At 44.1% G+C, this 15,986-nt stretch overlaps 1 protein-coding gene across 1 annotated transcript in view; it reads left to right on the plus strand.

Annotated features, from left to right (window-relative positions):
• Window positions 1-2,356: 2,356 nt before the first annotated feature.
• LOC142500938 (EF-hand calcium-binding domain-containing protein 6-like) overlaps window positions 2,357-15,986 on the plus strand; it is a 37,404-nt gene continuing 23,774 nt past the window's right edge. Inside the window, exons 1-6 of the mRNA XM_075610208.1 lie at window positions 2,357-2,669; window positions 7,132-7,220; window positions 7,970-8,070; window positions 8,976-9,053; window positions 9,726-9,899; window positions 15,775-15,894. Coding sequence (XP_075466323.1) covers window positions 2,378-2,669; window positions 7,132-7,220; window positions 7,970-8,070; window positions 8,976-9,053; window positions 9,726-9,899; window positions 15,775-15,894 — 854 coding nt within the window. The 5' untranslated portion in view covers window positions 2,357-2,377. The remainder of the gene's footprint in view (window positions 2,670-7,131; window positions 7,221-7,969; window positions 8,071-8,975; window positions 9,054-9,725; window positions 9,900-15,774; window positions 15,895-15,986) is intronic.

A 15,986-nucleotide genomic window follows, 5' to 3' on the forward strand; every position in this document is an offset into this window, starting at 1 on the left:
CCACAAGGTACCGGTACATACGTGTTGTGTTCCACGGACATTGATTGGGATGGGACAGTGTCCATTAATGTGCTAACCTCTGACGCTGCACTTCAATTACTTTACTTGTAAGTAAGGATAGAGGCTTGTGGCCTAAACATATTTAGCACTTTTTCTAAGAAGGTTGTGCTTGTCGTCTTTTAATTTTTGTATAGCCTTTAAACCTGCTGGTGGCCCCTGAGGACTGGAGTTGGCTACCCCTGCTCCACATGATCTCTGGGTTCTGGTTCCTATCTGCCAACGCCTTGTATCAATTCCAACCGTATTTTTGACCTTCATTTTCTTTGTTCCACACACCATTTCTGACAAGACAATGTACCAGCCCTTTATCCACTTTATATTATCCATACTTAGATTGCGGGGGAGAGGAGGGGTTGGGTCTCTTTTTCCTGGGCCCCTCATTAGCTGGCACAGAAAACAGTGCCAGGACTTGTGAGAGAGGTTACCCGGGAAACATATGAAGAGGAAATACTGATGTGTTTTTTTCCATCTCTCTAAGCATTCCCTCTCTGTCACTCAATTCTTTCTACACAGGGACAAAGAAAACAAAGGCTGTTTGTCTGAAATAGGCCGGTACAGTAGCTTGCGTTGATTACCCTCCCCTGCAGATTAGGTTTAAGATGCAGTTAGAGACTTTCTTAAGCAGCCAGCAATATATTGGGTTAAACAGAGCATAGTTTACTAAGTGATGGTTACTTATCTCAGCCCCAAAGTACCCTGTAGGAATAGGGCACAAGATGCATTGAAGGGAGAGGCCACACATGACTGCAGTTCTAAGTGCTACAGCAACTACAAGGTATTGTAAAAGACCAATTACAGTAATTATGGAAACAGGTCTTTCCTAGTTTGGGTGTTACAAATCTTTCAGATATTGCGTGGGAGCCTCCTGTATTACATAATGCAACATTTGAAATTTGGCAAAGTTGTAGTTTATAAAAAAATAAACACAACAACCCTACTACCCACCTCATTTACCCCAAACAACCGCCCCTCCCCCCCCCCAACACATACATAGCATCATAAAGACTATGGGGCCTGTGCTATAAGCCTTCATAAAAAAAATCGCCGGGCCGTTTAATTCACCAGTTTTTTGAACGTTGCTATCACGGTATTCAGAAAACCTCGATTACCTGTGATAGCAAAATTCGCAAAACAGGCGCATAACCGGCGACATGATGATCTCCTCTCTGAAAAGGCCTTACCCAGCGATTTCTTCAGCTGCAGAAAGAGCGGCACAGAGAGAGCCGCCTCCCCCTGCGCATATCTCGCCAGCGATCAAAAGTTTTTAATATAAAATGTAATACAAGTGTAGATGAGCAGGGGGTCTACAGAGCAGAACCCCGTTGATTTCAGGTCCACGGACCCCCTGCTTCCTGAGATACAGGCCCCACTATGGGGTGCCGGTATCTCTTATGCATTGGATTCCCCCAGTCATGTGACGTGGGACATTTAAAAGCATAGGCGATACCAGCACCCCATAACGGGCCTGTATCTCGGGAAGCAGGGGTCCCCGAACCTCAAATCAAGGTGGTTCTGCTCCGGAGACCCCCTGCTCATCTACACTTGTATAACATTTTATATTAAAAAAGCTTCATTACCTTAGCGGCTAGCTGAAGGGATTAAACTCAGAAACCTGTTTCCAAACATCCATCCTTGGGGCTACTAACCCCTTCATCCAATCCCTCTACCCCCAAGAATAAAAAATAAACACAACAACCCTACTACCCACCTCATTTACCCCAAACAACCGCCCCCCCACCCCCCCCCCAACACATACAGTACAGTAATGGGCAAAATTTCTATTATCCACATATGGGAAGCGGGGGAGGGTGGGTTACCCCCTTAATTACCATTGCGGTTATTAACCGCTAAGGTGATTAAGGGGTTAGAGGCCATTAGGTTGTATTTTTTCTTGCATTCTTTCTGGCAAAGGAGGACATGTGGGGGGGAATGAAAGAACATGAAATACTGCAACAAATACAGATCATTTGCATATGTGCTAGAAATCGTATACTTGAGCAAGAGGAAATACACCTTTTATTGTTGGAAGGCCATGAAATGCATATTGTTTAATAGGCAGGAATCATGCTTAGCAATAAAAGAGCCATCATTCAGAATAAGTTTAACAAAAAAATTGTGTTTGGTTGATTCATTTATTACAAAAGAGAATAACTTCTAGCTCTCTCCAGTTACCATTGTTTCATTGTCTCCAGCAGTGTAGTACTTTTTTGTCAGTAGGAATAAAGGTTGTCTCAGCAACCCTATGTTGTTGATACTAGAAGCTCCTAAAACGTATTTTCACCAAACTGAGTCTTGCTACTGAACTGAAGGATTATCAATGGCTGGACCTAATGCAAATAATCTTTCTGTGACCCATCCTAAATTGCCGGATATTCAGCACCCCATTTTTCGGCTGGGGGACCTAGATATCCTCTCTGTGCGAGGCATTTCCAGAGCTCAAGGAATTGAGGAGGTTCCTGGGGTGTTCAATAGCCCCAGCAGGAGATATGCTGAAAGTGCCTCTCTGAAAACAGCAAACAGAAAGGAATCCATCCTGCAGAAGACCCTCAAGAGCTACAGAACTGAGCAGCTAGATAGCTGGAACAAGTTAGACCACTGGGTGAATCTTGGTAAATTTGATCTTTGATCAGTTATTTATGGCAGGGTTGGATCATTCCAGTCCTCAAGGGCCCCCCAACAGTTCAGGTTTTAAGGATATCTGTGCTTCAGCACAGGTGGCTCAGTCATAGACTGATTGAGCCACCTGTGCTGAATCAGGTATATTCCTAATACTTGGCCTGTTGATGGCCCTTGAGGACTGGAGTTGGCCACCTCTGCAGTGTGGTATCTATTTAAGAGACTTAGGATATGTGTGCCTTACAGTGTGCAAAGATTTCCTATTCTGTCCATCTGCCTTAAATGTAAGTAAAATGTTAAATAATTGAAATGTGTGGTCACTTACCATAGTGCTGAATTTTTAGAGTGGTCAGTGTACAAAGTAATATTATTTTCTTATATAGCAATGACAATGTCATGCTGCACTGATAATTCAATTGTTATAGGCCCGAGTCCGTGCTCTGAAGCTCTTACAATGTCATTTTGGTGCCTGAGGCACAGGGCGATAAAGGGATTGGCCAAAGGTCACAAGGAGCGGAAACGGGGAACTGTATCATGTTAAACCTCTTCAAAGTCAGTGTTCTGATTAATAACCTATTCCTTTGGCCTGGCTCATATTGCCTATATTAATCCTTTGAGTGAGTGTCCGGCACACAATGGTCATGTCATCACTCCTCGGAGTGATCACTTGATCGAGGCGTCACAAGAGGGGTCCTCCATTCAGATTGAATTCTGTGCTCTCCTAGAAAATACTACTACGCCTTGGGACCCCCAGAGTACCAGACCCAATGACGTGGTTGCTATGTCATGGCGCACTCAAGGGGTTAAATATTTGCATAAACATTGTATCATCTGAGTTTTATATTTTGTTTTTTTAATTAAACTTTCTTTCTCAACATTTTTTGGGGGGTATGTGACATGTATCTGAGGGATGCAACGCTAAGCTGACATTTATTCAAAGTGGTAACAAGCTTTGGGCAATTCTTTCTGTGGCACCAAGTCACTTCAGTGCTAATTAGCAGCAAACACTAGGGATTATTCACTATGATACTGTGTGAAGTAGAACAGTGATGTAAATATATATAATATATATATATATATATATATACTGTAGAAAACCCGCAAATAAAACAGTTAACCCAAATTATGTGAACTGGGAGCTGGGATCATTTTGACCATCTACATGTCAAAGCAAAAAAGAAGAAAAGAACAATTGGTCAATTGTAGCCAAAATGATATAATCCAGAGAATCCTAGACATGCTCTTCAAAAACATTTCTATAAAACCTTTCAGACGACCTCTAGGGATTCTATACAATATCCAAAGTAAGCCAGGGGATAAAGACATATTTGTTGCTTGCCTTGAGCTTTGAAAGATAATCCATTATTTGACCATGACTTGAACAGATCAGTGAAATAGGTCTTATATTTCTTAGTGTATTATCTCATCTGAACATTTGCAACAGTTTTCCTGAGGAAGAACCAATTAAAAAGTGATCTTTCACAGAATGAGCTGGCATATTGTCCCTAATAATTCAACCTGTAAATGGCTGCTATGGAGGAAATACAATGAAATTGTGTGTTAGCTGATGATGTCTGATCTATCTGAAGGATTGATCTGATATCGCTAGTTTCGCATGGATAGTGTCATGTTTCTGTAACAGAGTAACTGTTTTTTAAAGCTGTTCTGATAGCATTTAACTTCTAGCCTCCCTTTTGATTCTTTAAATATGTTAATATTAAAGTTTTACCCAAAGTCAGTTGCAGAACAAAGAAACATATGCAGTATATCTGTGAGCTGGTAACATCTCACTTTCTGGGATTATTGCGCTCGATAACCACTGTTTTAATGCTTTAACCACATCATCTTTTCAGAAATCCCAAGCATGAGACACCAACATCCTCGTGCACAAAAGGATAATGAGAAACAAATTATATTGATACATGTAGCCATGAGAAAGGGATTGAGAGCCCTTTCCCGTGGATACTGTGCCCTGTTAGTGTCTCAACATTTATTTGTAAGCACAGAACAACAATAGTGACACGTTCCAAGTGCCCAGAACCGCACACAAATAACACACACATAACTACCAGCCAAGGTATGGAGGTGCAAGGGTGAGGCTTTTTATTTAAACATTAAATAATTGGGTAGTTGCTACCTCCGCCCAGGGTGCTCGCTCAAAGGGTTAAAGGTCAAAGGTCCTTGAACCGATGACCCTGTGTGACTCCCAAGTTGGGCCCACGTGAAACGGCCGTTGACACTCCCAGCCCCACTGGGCTTTACCAAGCACGGAGCCCCGTTTGTCAAGGACAAGCACACTTACCCACAACTGCTGCCGCTACACAGGCAACAAGAACCTCAACACTGTGACCTCGTAGGGGTAAAAAAATGGAGACTTCTCTCCCCTCCTTCAAGGCACCTCAGTCCTTATTCTCTTATATATACATATAGTGTGTGTGTGTGTGTGTGTGTGTGTGTGTGTGTGTGTGTGTGTGTGTGTGTGTGTGTGTGTGTGTGTGTGTGTGTGTGTGTGTGTGTGTGTGTGTGTGTGTGTGTGTGTGTGTGTGTGTGTGTGTTTTTTTCCAAACTGTAGCAACATCCTTAACAAAATAGTAAAACAAAAGGGGACAGGAGGGCCGGAAAATGCTGGCAGGGTGCGGGGTGACCGTGCCCTGCCAGCCTGCCTAAGTAGACTCCCTTGCCCCTCCCCCACTCCCCCCCTGCTGCATTACCCGCCCCCCCCCCTCACCGTTGCCCGGAGGCAGGGGGGGAGGGGAGGGGGGAATGGCCAAGGAGCAAACTGGAAGGTAGGAGGGAGCCTGGCGCCCCGGTCATGATTGCCCTTCATTCACTTAGGGCTCAAGGTAGCTTTCTGGAGTATGTAATTGACCAACTTTACTAAGAAAGTATCTGTTTGTGAGATGAGATGCAAATATAAAGGAGATGAGACTGAAATATGTGATTTGACTGTTTTTAGAAAAAAACATTTATTTCACGATATAAGTGTAGCCAGGTCCCCTTGAGGTATTACCTTCTCCCCTGTTAGTATACGAGCCGAGTAGCATTAAGGGTTGCGGCCGGTATCGTGTTGTGGTGGTTCCGTCGGTTCGCGGAGCAGGGCGCCGCCATTGTTAGGGGCGTTGCGCATGCGAGAGGAACAGGAGCACTCCAGGACTACAGGGAGCTCGCGCCTGTGCAGTAAAGGTCCAGTAAGCCCGCGAAGGACTAGCCAATAGGGATGGAGGATCTCTGTTGGCAACATAGAGATATATTTCGCGTGCAGGAACTACGACGTCAGTCGGCGACTGGAGTAGCTAGGGGTAAGAGGTAGGGTGCTGGAATCCGTGACTCCCGGCACTAGGCCAGTACTCCCCTAGGCCCCAGACAGCCCTGAGCCACCCTAGCGGAGTGTGATAAGGACCGGCCCTAGGTTATGGACCCTGTCCCTTTATCTATAAGCTAGTGAGGAATCCAGCGGACGCTGTGCTTTCCGCCGAGAGGCTTGGGCCTACGCTTGGTCTCTAAGGGATCTCTAGACTATAAGTGCGGAGGCTCAGTACGGAGTGACTGCAGCCTGTGGACATCATTCGGGCTATCATCAAAGTACAGACGGTGGAAGAAGCGGTGATATTATCCACGCCGGAATTCACCCCACCTTTGGAGGACATCCAGCGATCCCCTTGCGGTATAGCAGCACCCGCGGCTGGAGCCCGGGCAGGTAACGCCACAACTCACGTGCACCAACCAGGCCTATCATTTGACATAGTGGCTGCGCAGTCACACACAAATACATACACGCTGGTCTACGTATTGGGAGTGCAAGACATTGGGTGGGACTCAGTGGACTTGAGGGTGGGATTATTGCGTTGGGACAGTAGCGGCCGCCTTGACGCATAAAGTGTGGACACCCGCCGTGGTGTCCGTTATAGTTAACCTTGAGGAAACGTTGAGTCGGGTTACCTTTAAAGAGGGACACCTGTTATTACTTGTTTGACCTTACATGTTCTAGTCATCAGTAAAAAGGTATTCGTTCTTATACAATCAGTTGTATGTGATTATTGGGTATTGTCCTGCGAAGAACCACTCCTCCTCTGGCGGGAGCCATCGCAGGTGGAGGCGCTGCATCATTGTATGGTATATGCTAATATTGTGCCCCAGGTTTCCCCGTGGCGGAAGCTCAGCCCTCCTGTGAGCCAACAGGTAACGCACCACACCCGAGTAACATTGTATGTTCCTACACCCCCACAGTATAATCTGCGATTGGGGGGGGAAATCCCGTTACATAAGAAAACTTTTTTTTTTTAAGTTTAAGGCCCCATGTGAAACAGGAGTGATAGGTTCTATACCAGTTCCACGTGACTTCACCTCTGAAGGATGTGTGGTGGCTAAACATTAGCGCAATAACTTTCATATGTCACCATGTTCAACCTTGTACATGGCAGCATACAATAATATCACTGTGTTTTGACTCCATAGATAGGAAATACTGGGAAAGAGATGTAAATGCCGAAGGAGAAGAGACCCCCTATGCTGATGGTGCTGAGCTGTGGCTGCAGTGTGAAGAGGTTATTGCTTTTCTTATCTTTGTAATAATCATATCCTTCATTATAATATAAAAAGGAGAAGTAAAAAATCCCAAATACAGAAAGGTCATCTCTGAACGAAATGTGAGTTTCCGTGCGATAATGTCCCGATCAGCACTATCACAGCTTTATGACTAACCCCCAAAGCCTCATAGTGATTTCAAAATTAATATTCCATCTCTTGGCATACTGTATGCATCATCTTGACTCTTTTCATATTTGATACATCAGACTAATTTTTTAAGGAGACTGCAGATGTAGCAATGCTTACCGTTTTCGTCACGTTGGTCACAGCCCGGAAGGTTTACCTCTAAACTAACTCGAAACTACAACATTTCGAGTAAAGTAGTAAAGAATACAATTTCAATAGGATTGTACAACTACCTATACTTACATTTAAACATTTCCCCAGCCAGTAACTCATGGTGACCAATATTTGTTTTATTTTTCCTTTCATTGCTATGTTAGTCTCCTTTGAATGCTATTATTATTATTTATTAATAACATATCAACATAGTCTGCAGTGCAGTACAACGGGTGCAAAGACAGTAGCAATAAAATTGCACCATTTACATACACTGGTACAGTAGGTACCGCAGGTCTTGTTCCAAGGAGCTTACATTCTAAAAGGGAGTGAGAATGGAAACATATGGTATATCCATCACCTGTATTACAATGTTTTAGCATTAAATAATTGACTACCATTTGTTGCACCTATGTTCTTTTTTTAGCTGGAATACCAACTGCTTGAAAAAATAAACTCTGGTGGATTTTATCATCTTAAATACCAATTCTTGGCCAATGACCCAGAAGGCAGAGGGACAGTTAAAAGGTAAACTTGATGTTGTTAAAGCATGCTGCTGATTTTAGACAAATACTCCAGCATTCTGTTCTAATACGGCTTCTCTGTAAAACGGGCTGTTCCATTTGGCAGCATGTGATTGAGCTGCAATAGAGTGAGAACAGTCCATGATATGGCACCTTGTTTTTCATATTTAAATTGTTGTTTAATTGTTTATAATTACAGCTGACAAATCAACCCACGTCGGCAGGCACAGTGCCCAGGGCCTACCAAAAAGTTTTAGGCCCCAAAAAATCTCAGATGACTCAAAAATAAGAACAGAAAACTGCTAAATCAAACAGAATAATTTGCTTTAACGGAATTACTTTACAAAACCATTTTTATTATAATAATACATCTACAAATGTTGAAGTATATATACGCATGCATGTGACGTTAAATAAAATTGTGAGATATTATGGAACGTTGAATAATCAAGAATGAATAATAAATAGTGTAACACCATAACACAATACAACCTACTAACCTTCTCTTGTGTTAAATTCCTTGGAAGAATTTGAATTTCCCCACTACATGCTATAGGGCTGCAGTAGGCGGTATTGACAATATATCTACAAAAGTTGCACGTCTAATATACTGTATGGAAATAAAAATGGACATAACTATTTATGATATATCTGTGTGTCTTATATTAAATCTGTATGGAAAATGAAGCATGTTGATGGGGCAGTTTGACTGTGCTTTTTAATACTTGAAAAAAGTTTTCTTGCATTTCATTCTATCTTTTTTGTTCAGCTGAGAGAACACTAGACTACATAGCATAATAAATGGGACAATGCCACTACCTTTGGTTATCATGGTTCTGATATTTCTGCTCTCCAAACTTAGACACTTATTGATTGGATATTTATCTGACAACTTCCTTTATGTTTAAGGGAAGTCTTGCTTATTATATTGACTACATTCCTGGGACGATTCATCAGTGCACAACAGTTTCGCCATCTCCTGGAAAGGTAAGAAACCTTGGAGAAACACAGTTTTTCTTCCAAGATTCCCATTTGTGTGCCTTGCGGCATACCAAGACATTTGTATTCCGTTATCCCAGACTTTTCAGATGTGTAAGAAGAGGGGGAACAAAGAAAGGCAAGAGCGTGAGAAATCCCAATACATTATCTGCAGTAAATTACACCTTCCATCCCATTGCCCTACATAACTGCTCTCCAAACCACTTACTAATGTGAGCAGGGTCAAATAAAACCCATAATACCTGCATTCCCATGGAAAACTAAAAGGTATGAATGCTTTGTATTTCTTAATAGAGCAGGGGTGGCCAACTCCAGTCCTAAATGGCCACCAACAGGTCAGGTTTTCAGGATATCCCTGCTTCAGCACAGGTGAGACACTGAGCCACTGAGCCACTTCGACTGAGCCACTTCGACTGAGCCACCTGTGCTGATGCAGAGACTGATTGAGCTATCTATGCTAAAGCAGGGATAGCCTGAAAATCTGACCTGTTGATGGCCTTTTGGGGACTGAGTTGGTCACCCCTGTAATAGAGACTGCCATAGATCCAAGTTTCTGTCAGCAGTGTCCCATTTGAAAAGGACTTACCAAGATATATTTGCAGTTATAAGTGTATAAATCATACAAATACCAGTTTCCACACCGTGTTTGTCACTCTGCAGATTACATCTTGGAGATAAGCGAGTGATAACATTTGATGCATTCTACGAGGGCTTCAAGAAGGAAGAAAACAAGGATCCCCCAGTGTGGATGGATCCACTAAAGAGAAAACAAAAGCTTACCACAAAGACTGCACATCAAGTTCATTTAGAATTGAAGGACGCAGCGAATGACAGGTCAAGTGACTAACTTCTGCCTGGGGTTTGGCTGTTGCCGGAAGGCAAAGATGGGAGGTTTGGGGAAGATGCCTTTTAATTTTTTATCCTCTGTCAGCATTAGTTGCAGATCTTTGCTTATTTTTCGCATTCCCTCGGGGGCCGGACTGTATGTAGCTAGGGTTGCCAGGTGTTTGATTTTGAACCGGACAGCCCGGTATTTTGCCCCTGCGTCCGGTATAAAATGAAAGGTAATACCGGACATGTATGTGTCCAGTATTAACGTTCTCCGAACGTAGGGTGGCTGCGGGGTGGTCGCAGCCGTTCAGAGAAGTTGCCACCAGCCCCAGCTGCAGGTTTCTCCCTAACTGTCTGTCCCACGCCAAGGTGTCTGATGCTGACGCGCTTCTGGTCTCTCTGACGTTGGCGCCGGAAGTCCACTGGGCTCAGCTTCCGGTGTGCACCGGTGTGAGAGGGAGGCCCAGGGCATGTCAGCATCACCTCGGCATGGGACAGAGTGAGGGAGAAGCCTGCAGCGGGGGGAGAGCTGGGCCCGGTGGAAACTGCTCTGACCGGCCGCCGGCCCCCTCGCACCCACTATCCTCCCTCCTCCCCCCCCCCCCTCCCCCGCAGCCACCGACCTGAGACCATCCCCAAGGTAAGTCTGACTTATATGTTTATTGGGGGGGAGTGGGTGTATTTTTTTATACCTTTTTTAAAATATTTTTTCTCACTATACACCATCCCGACTCTTGCGTTCTTCTCAAGGATGTCTTTTCTCTACCCCTCTTGTATCTAAAGCCCTCTCCTGCCTTAAACCTTTCTCACTGACTCCCCCACACCTCTGGAATGCCCTTCCCCTCAATATTCGACTAGCACCCTTTCTATCCACCTTTAAGACCCACCTTAAAACATACCTGCTTAACGAAGCATATGAGTAACTCCATAGCTGATAATTAACACCTCATACATTAACCTTGGCCCCTTACAGACGCACTTACCAGAACGCCCTCCTACTGTCTCTGTACGTTCTTCCTACCAACAAATTAGATTGTAAGCTCTTCTGAGCAGGGACTCCTTTTCCTAAATGTTACTTTTATGTCTGAAGCACTTCTCCCCTTTATGTGTTATTTATATGATTGTCATGTATATTACTGCTGTGAAGCACTATGTACATTAATGGTGCTATATAAATTTTTTAAAAAAAGGGAGAAGGTTCCAGGGCACTGCGGATTTCAAAAGAATTTATTGAACAGGCACAACGTTTCAACCACCAAGCGTGGTTTTTCTCAAGTGATCTTCACTTGAGAAAGACCACGCTTGGTGGTTGAACGTTGTGCCTGTTCAATAAATTCTTTTGAAATCCGCAGTGCCTTGGAACCTTCTCCCTTTTTTGCCTACTTTGGAGCTTGTCATTGTCAGGAACTCCCCTGTTCCACGAGCACCGGTAACAGCAAGTATCTTTTGTTTAGCTTGTGGTGTGCAGCATTACCATTGCTTTTTGCTATATAAATAAAAACATACATACATATGTATTGGGGGGAGGTGGGTTTATATTTTTACATGTATTGCGGGGTTGGTGTATATTTTTATATGTATTGGGGTGGTGGGTGTATTTTTAATATATTGGGAGGGGGAGATCTGAGGGGGAGATCTGAGGGGGAGAGGGAGATCTGAGGGAGAGAGGGAGATCGAGATCTGAGGGGGAGAGGGAGATCGAGATCTGAGGGGGAGATGGCGATCGAGATCTGAGGGGGAGACGGAGATCGAGATCTGAGGGGGAGAAGGAGATCGAGATCTGAGAGGGAGAGGGATATCGAGATCTGAGGTGGAGAGGGAGATCGAGATCTGAGGGGGAGAGAGGGAGATCGAGATCTGAGGGGGAGAGAGGGAGATCGAGAGATCTGAGGGGGAGAGAGAGATATCAAGAGATCTCAGGGGGAGAGAGAGATCGAGAGATCTGAGGGGGAGAGAGAGATAGAGAGATCTGAGGGGAAGAGAGAGAGATCTGAGGGAGAGAGAGAGAGATCGAGAGATCTGAAGGGGAGAGAGAGAAATCTGAGCAGGAGAGAGAGAGATCAAGAGATCTGAGAGAGATCTTAGTGGGAGAGATAGAGATCGAGAGATCTGAGTGAGATCGAGAGATCTGAGGGGGAGAGAGAGAGATCGAGAGATCTGAGGGGAAGAGAGAGAGATCGAGAGATCTGAGGGAGAGAGAGAGAGATCGAGATATCTGAAGGGGAGAGAGAAATCTGAGGGGGAGAGAGAGAGATCAAGAGATCTGAGGGGGAGAGAGAGATCGAGAGATCTGAGGGGGAGAGAGAGATAGAGAGATCTGAGGGGAAGAGAGAGAGATCGAGAGATCGAGAGATCTGAGGGAGAGAGAGAGAGATCGAGAGATCTGAAGGGGAGAGAGAGAAATCTGAGGGGGAGAGAGAGAGATCAAGAGATCTGAGAGAGATCTGAGTGGGAGAGATAGAGATCGAGAGATCTGAGTGAGATCGAGAGATCTGAGGGGGGAGAGAGAGATCGAGAGATCTGAGTGAGATCGAGAGATCTGAGTGAGATCGAGAGATCTGAGGGGGAGAGAGAGAGATCGAGAGATCTGAGGGGGAGAGAGAGATCGAGAGATCTGAGGGGGAGAGAGAGAGATCAAGAGATCTGAGGGGGAGAGAGAGAGATTGAGAGATCTGAGGGGGAGAGAGAGAGATCGAGAGATCTGAGGGGGAGAGAGAGCGATCAAGAGATCTGAGGGGGAGAGAGAGAGAGAGATATCTGAGGGGGAGAGAGAGAGTTCGAGAGATCTGAGGGAGAGAGAGAATTGAGAAATCTGAGGGGGAGAGAGAGAGAGATCTGAGGGGGAGAAAGAGAGATCTGAGGGGGAGAGAGATCGAGAGATCGATAGAGAGATCTGAGGGGAAGAGAGATCGACAGAGAGAGAGAGAGAGAGAGGTTGACAGAGAGAGAGAGAGGTCGAAAGAGAGATCTGAGGGGGAGAGAGATCGATAGAGAGATCTGCGGGGGAGAGAGATCGAGAGAGAGATCGATAGAGAGATCTGAGGGGGAGAGAGAACGAGAGAGAGATCGATAGAGAGATCTGAGGGGGAGAGAGATCGAGAGAGATCGATAGAGAGATCTGAGAGGGAGAGAGATCGATAGAGAGATCTGAGGAGGAGAGAAGTCGAGAGATAGAGAGATCTGAGAGGGAGAGAGATCGATAAAGAGATCTGAGGGGGAGAGAGATCAAGAGAGAGATTTGAGGGGGAGAAAGATCTGAGGGGACGAGAGAGAGCAATGAGAGGAGGGAGGGAGATATGATTATGATAAGGGTGTAGAGCTTCTGAGGGGGAGCTGAAGAGGATGATGAGGGGGGAGATGATTGTGAGGGGGAGATGATGATGATGAGGGGGAGCTGATGATGAGGGGGGAGAGCTCAGGTGATTAGAGAGAAGATCAGGGAGAGGATGGGGGAGGGAGAAAAAAATTACAGTCAGTATTAATATTAAAGGGGCCCTGAAATTCGTTTTGCCCGGGGGCCTGTCCATGTCTAGCTATGCCACTGATATACATTGATATCTTATAGCCTGACTGTGTAGGCTGGCTCACTTTGTATGAGTGGCATGGAAGCTGGAGTTATGGCAGTAACTGCATCTGTCTGTTGGTTTCTTGTATACAGATGCGTGTAGTTTGCCATCTTTCAGTGTTACTGTTGTACCCAGAAAGATCACCAGGTTTGCCAAATATTCTATTTTGCGCTTAATTGATGGGTGGAATTTATTCAAGGACTCTAAAAATAGTTTTACATTTTCTTCGCCCTCTGTCCATATTATAAACAGATCATCAATGTATCTGTACTATTTGTAGGTTTGTTGAGGCATGTGGTTAGGAATCTCTGTTCAAAATTGGCATATTGCTGTGCCACTCGGGTGCCCATCGCAGTTCCCATTAGTTCTAGGTACAGTTCTAGGTCCTTGTTGAAGTTGAAGTAGTTATGTGTGAGGATGTATTCTATACATTTGATAATTACTTCAGCGATATATTTTTGATCCAGGGGAGATGTTGCAAGGAATTGCGAGCATGCCGCAGTGCCATCCTTGTGGGGGATGTTACTATACAGGGATTCTACATCCATAGTAACTAGCAGTGTGTTGGATGGTACTGTAGCTGTTTGATGTTGTTAAGTTTATTGAGGAAATCTGTGGTATCTTGTACAGGGAGATAAAGTGACGCCCAAAGTCACAAGGAACTGACACCAGGAACTGAACCTGCTTCAATCTCGGTGTCATTGTTATCAGAGTGAGTGTCCTTTCTCACTGAGACACTCCTTCACCCTGTTTGATGTATTGAAATATTTAACCAACTCCTTGCAAACAAAAAGTCACGCTTTACTGTCTTCAGCAACTTATGCCTCAGCTCTCAAGTGTAAACATGTATCAGCTATTCTCTGGCACCAGAGATAAGCAGCGAGGCCCAGATCCATGAAAGGGGGATAAGCTTTAGCACTCTACACTCTACAGCAGGGGTGCACAAAGTGGAGGGCTTGAGATTTTCCTGGGGGGGGGGGGGGTTGGTTGCAGAGGCCCACACTCTTCCCCAAGGCATTTAAATTAAATGCCGGGGCCTCTGCAACTCACTTACCGGGATCAGATGCATGGTGTGACGCGTCGCCATGGCAACACGGTGCCAAATAACGCCGCGGGACCATGTGACGTCACGTCACATGACCCGTCGCCCTGGCAACTCTGCGTCAAATGACGCAGCGGGGTTATGACGTGACGTTACATGAACCCGCGACGTCATTTGACGTTGGGAAACGAGGTAAGGGGGGTACGATTACTGGGGGGAGCAAGAAGGGGGGCGCAGCACCAATTGTTTGTGCACCACTGCTCTACAGTTCTCATTCACATGAATGAGAGTAAACGCATGCTGAAGCTTAGCACCCTCTTGTGGATGAATAAGTGTAAACGCATTTAAGATCAGCTACTTAACTACTGTATACACAGATCCACGATTAACATAGCATGCTAATTACTGAAAAGCATCCTAGTTTGGAAAGAGAATGCAAAGTGCTTATTATACAATCTCTCAAGCCCGTTTCTTATTTCTTTTTTTTTTTTTTAAGTTTGGTCTGCAAAGAGAAATCCCTTAAATTAAAATGATCCGATAATATGAATTGACTAAAGGAAAATAAACTGTTTTGCATTCCACGTTTCAACGTGTCCCACATTCCTTATTAGTACATTGTGTTACTACCGTGTACGGTATATACACACGACACATACAAGTATTAACATGACTCCACTGAATCTAAACATAAATAAAAAAAGAAACATCTTGAATTTAGTATTAGAACTGACAGTAAATGCTGTTTAAAGCTCAAATATAGAAAACAAGCTGAATCCAAATACATATGTACTTTTTTTTTTGTTAACTTGTTCTTTATTTGAATTTTCTGTAAGAAAAGTGGGGGATGGGATACAGGACAAAAAGAAGGTATACTTTTAATTAACTTCTCTCCTAAACTCGTGTATAAATAATGACTGAATACACATGAGGACAGAGTAGATTTGTATACGTTTCTTAACGTTGTTGGGGATATTTCGCTCTCACTTATACAGTACATAGAAAAAATCGTGTGACATTTCACTATCCATGTGCCAATGACTTTAGCCACCCAAGAATATTCCAATTAAGATGACACGTATAGGAACTTTTAAAGGGTAATTAAAAGCTCAGAAGATGATACATTATTCCCTTCATACAAATGTGTATCCTATATCCTAGATGTACATAGTACCTTCCCTGTAAAATAATTCTGTAAAAGAAATAATTGTGATAAACTTAGATTGTAATAAAGTGCTAATCTGCTGTTGTATCATTTTCTATTGTTCTGTAGGTACTTTGCTTTTTTGAAACTTCTTCCGAAGGACACGTTGAATCCTTCGGAATTTCGCATGGTTCTTTCCAAGTTAGGGATGCTAATGACGAAACATGAGTTTGACAAGTTGTGGAAGAGGTAAAGAACACCTCATACCTTTTTAACCAATCAATCATCTATTTCATTGTACAGCCCATTTCTGCTGAAGACATTACTGACCTTCTCAGAGC

This window comes from Ascaphus truei, chromosome 8, assembly GCF_040206685.1.
Source record: "Ascaphus truei isolate aAscTru1 chromosome 8, aAscTru1.hap1, whole genome shotgun sequence".
In the NCBI taxonomy this organism is placed as follows: Eukaryota; Metazoa; Chordata; class Amphibia; order Anura; family Ascaphidae; genus Ascaphus; species Ascaphus truei.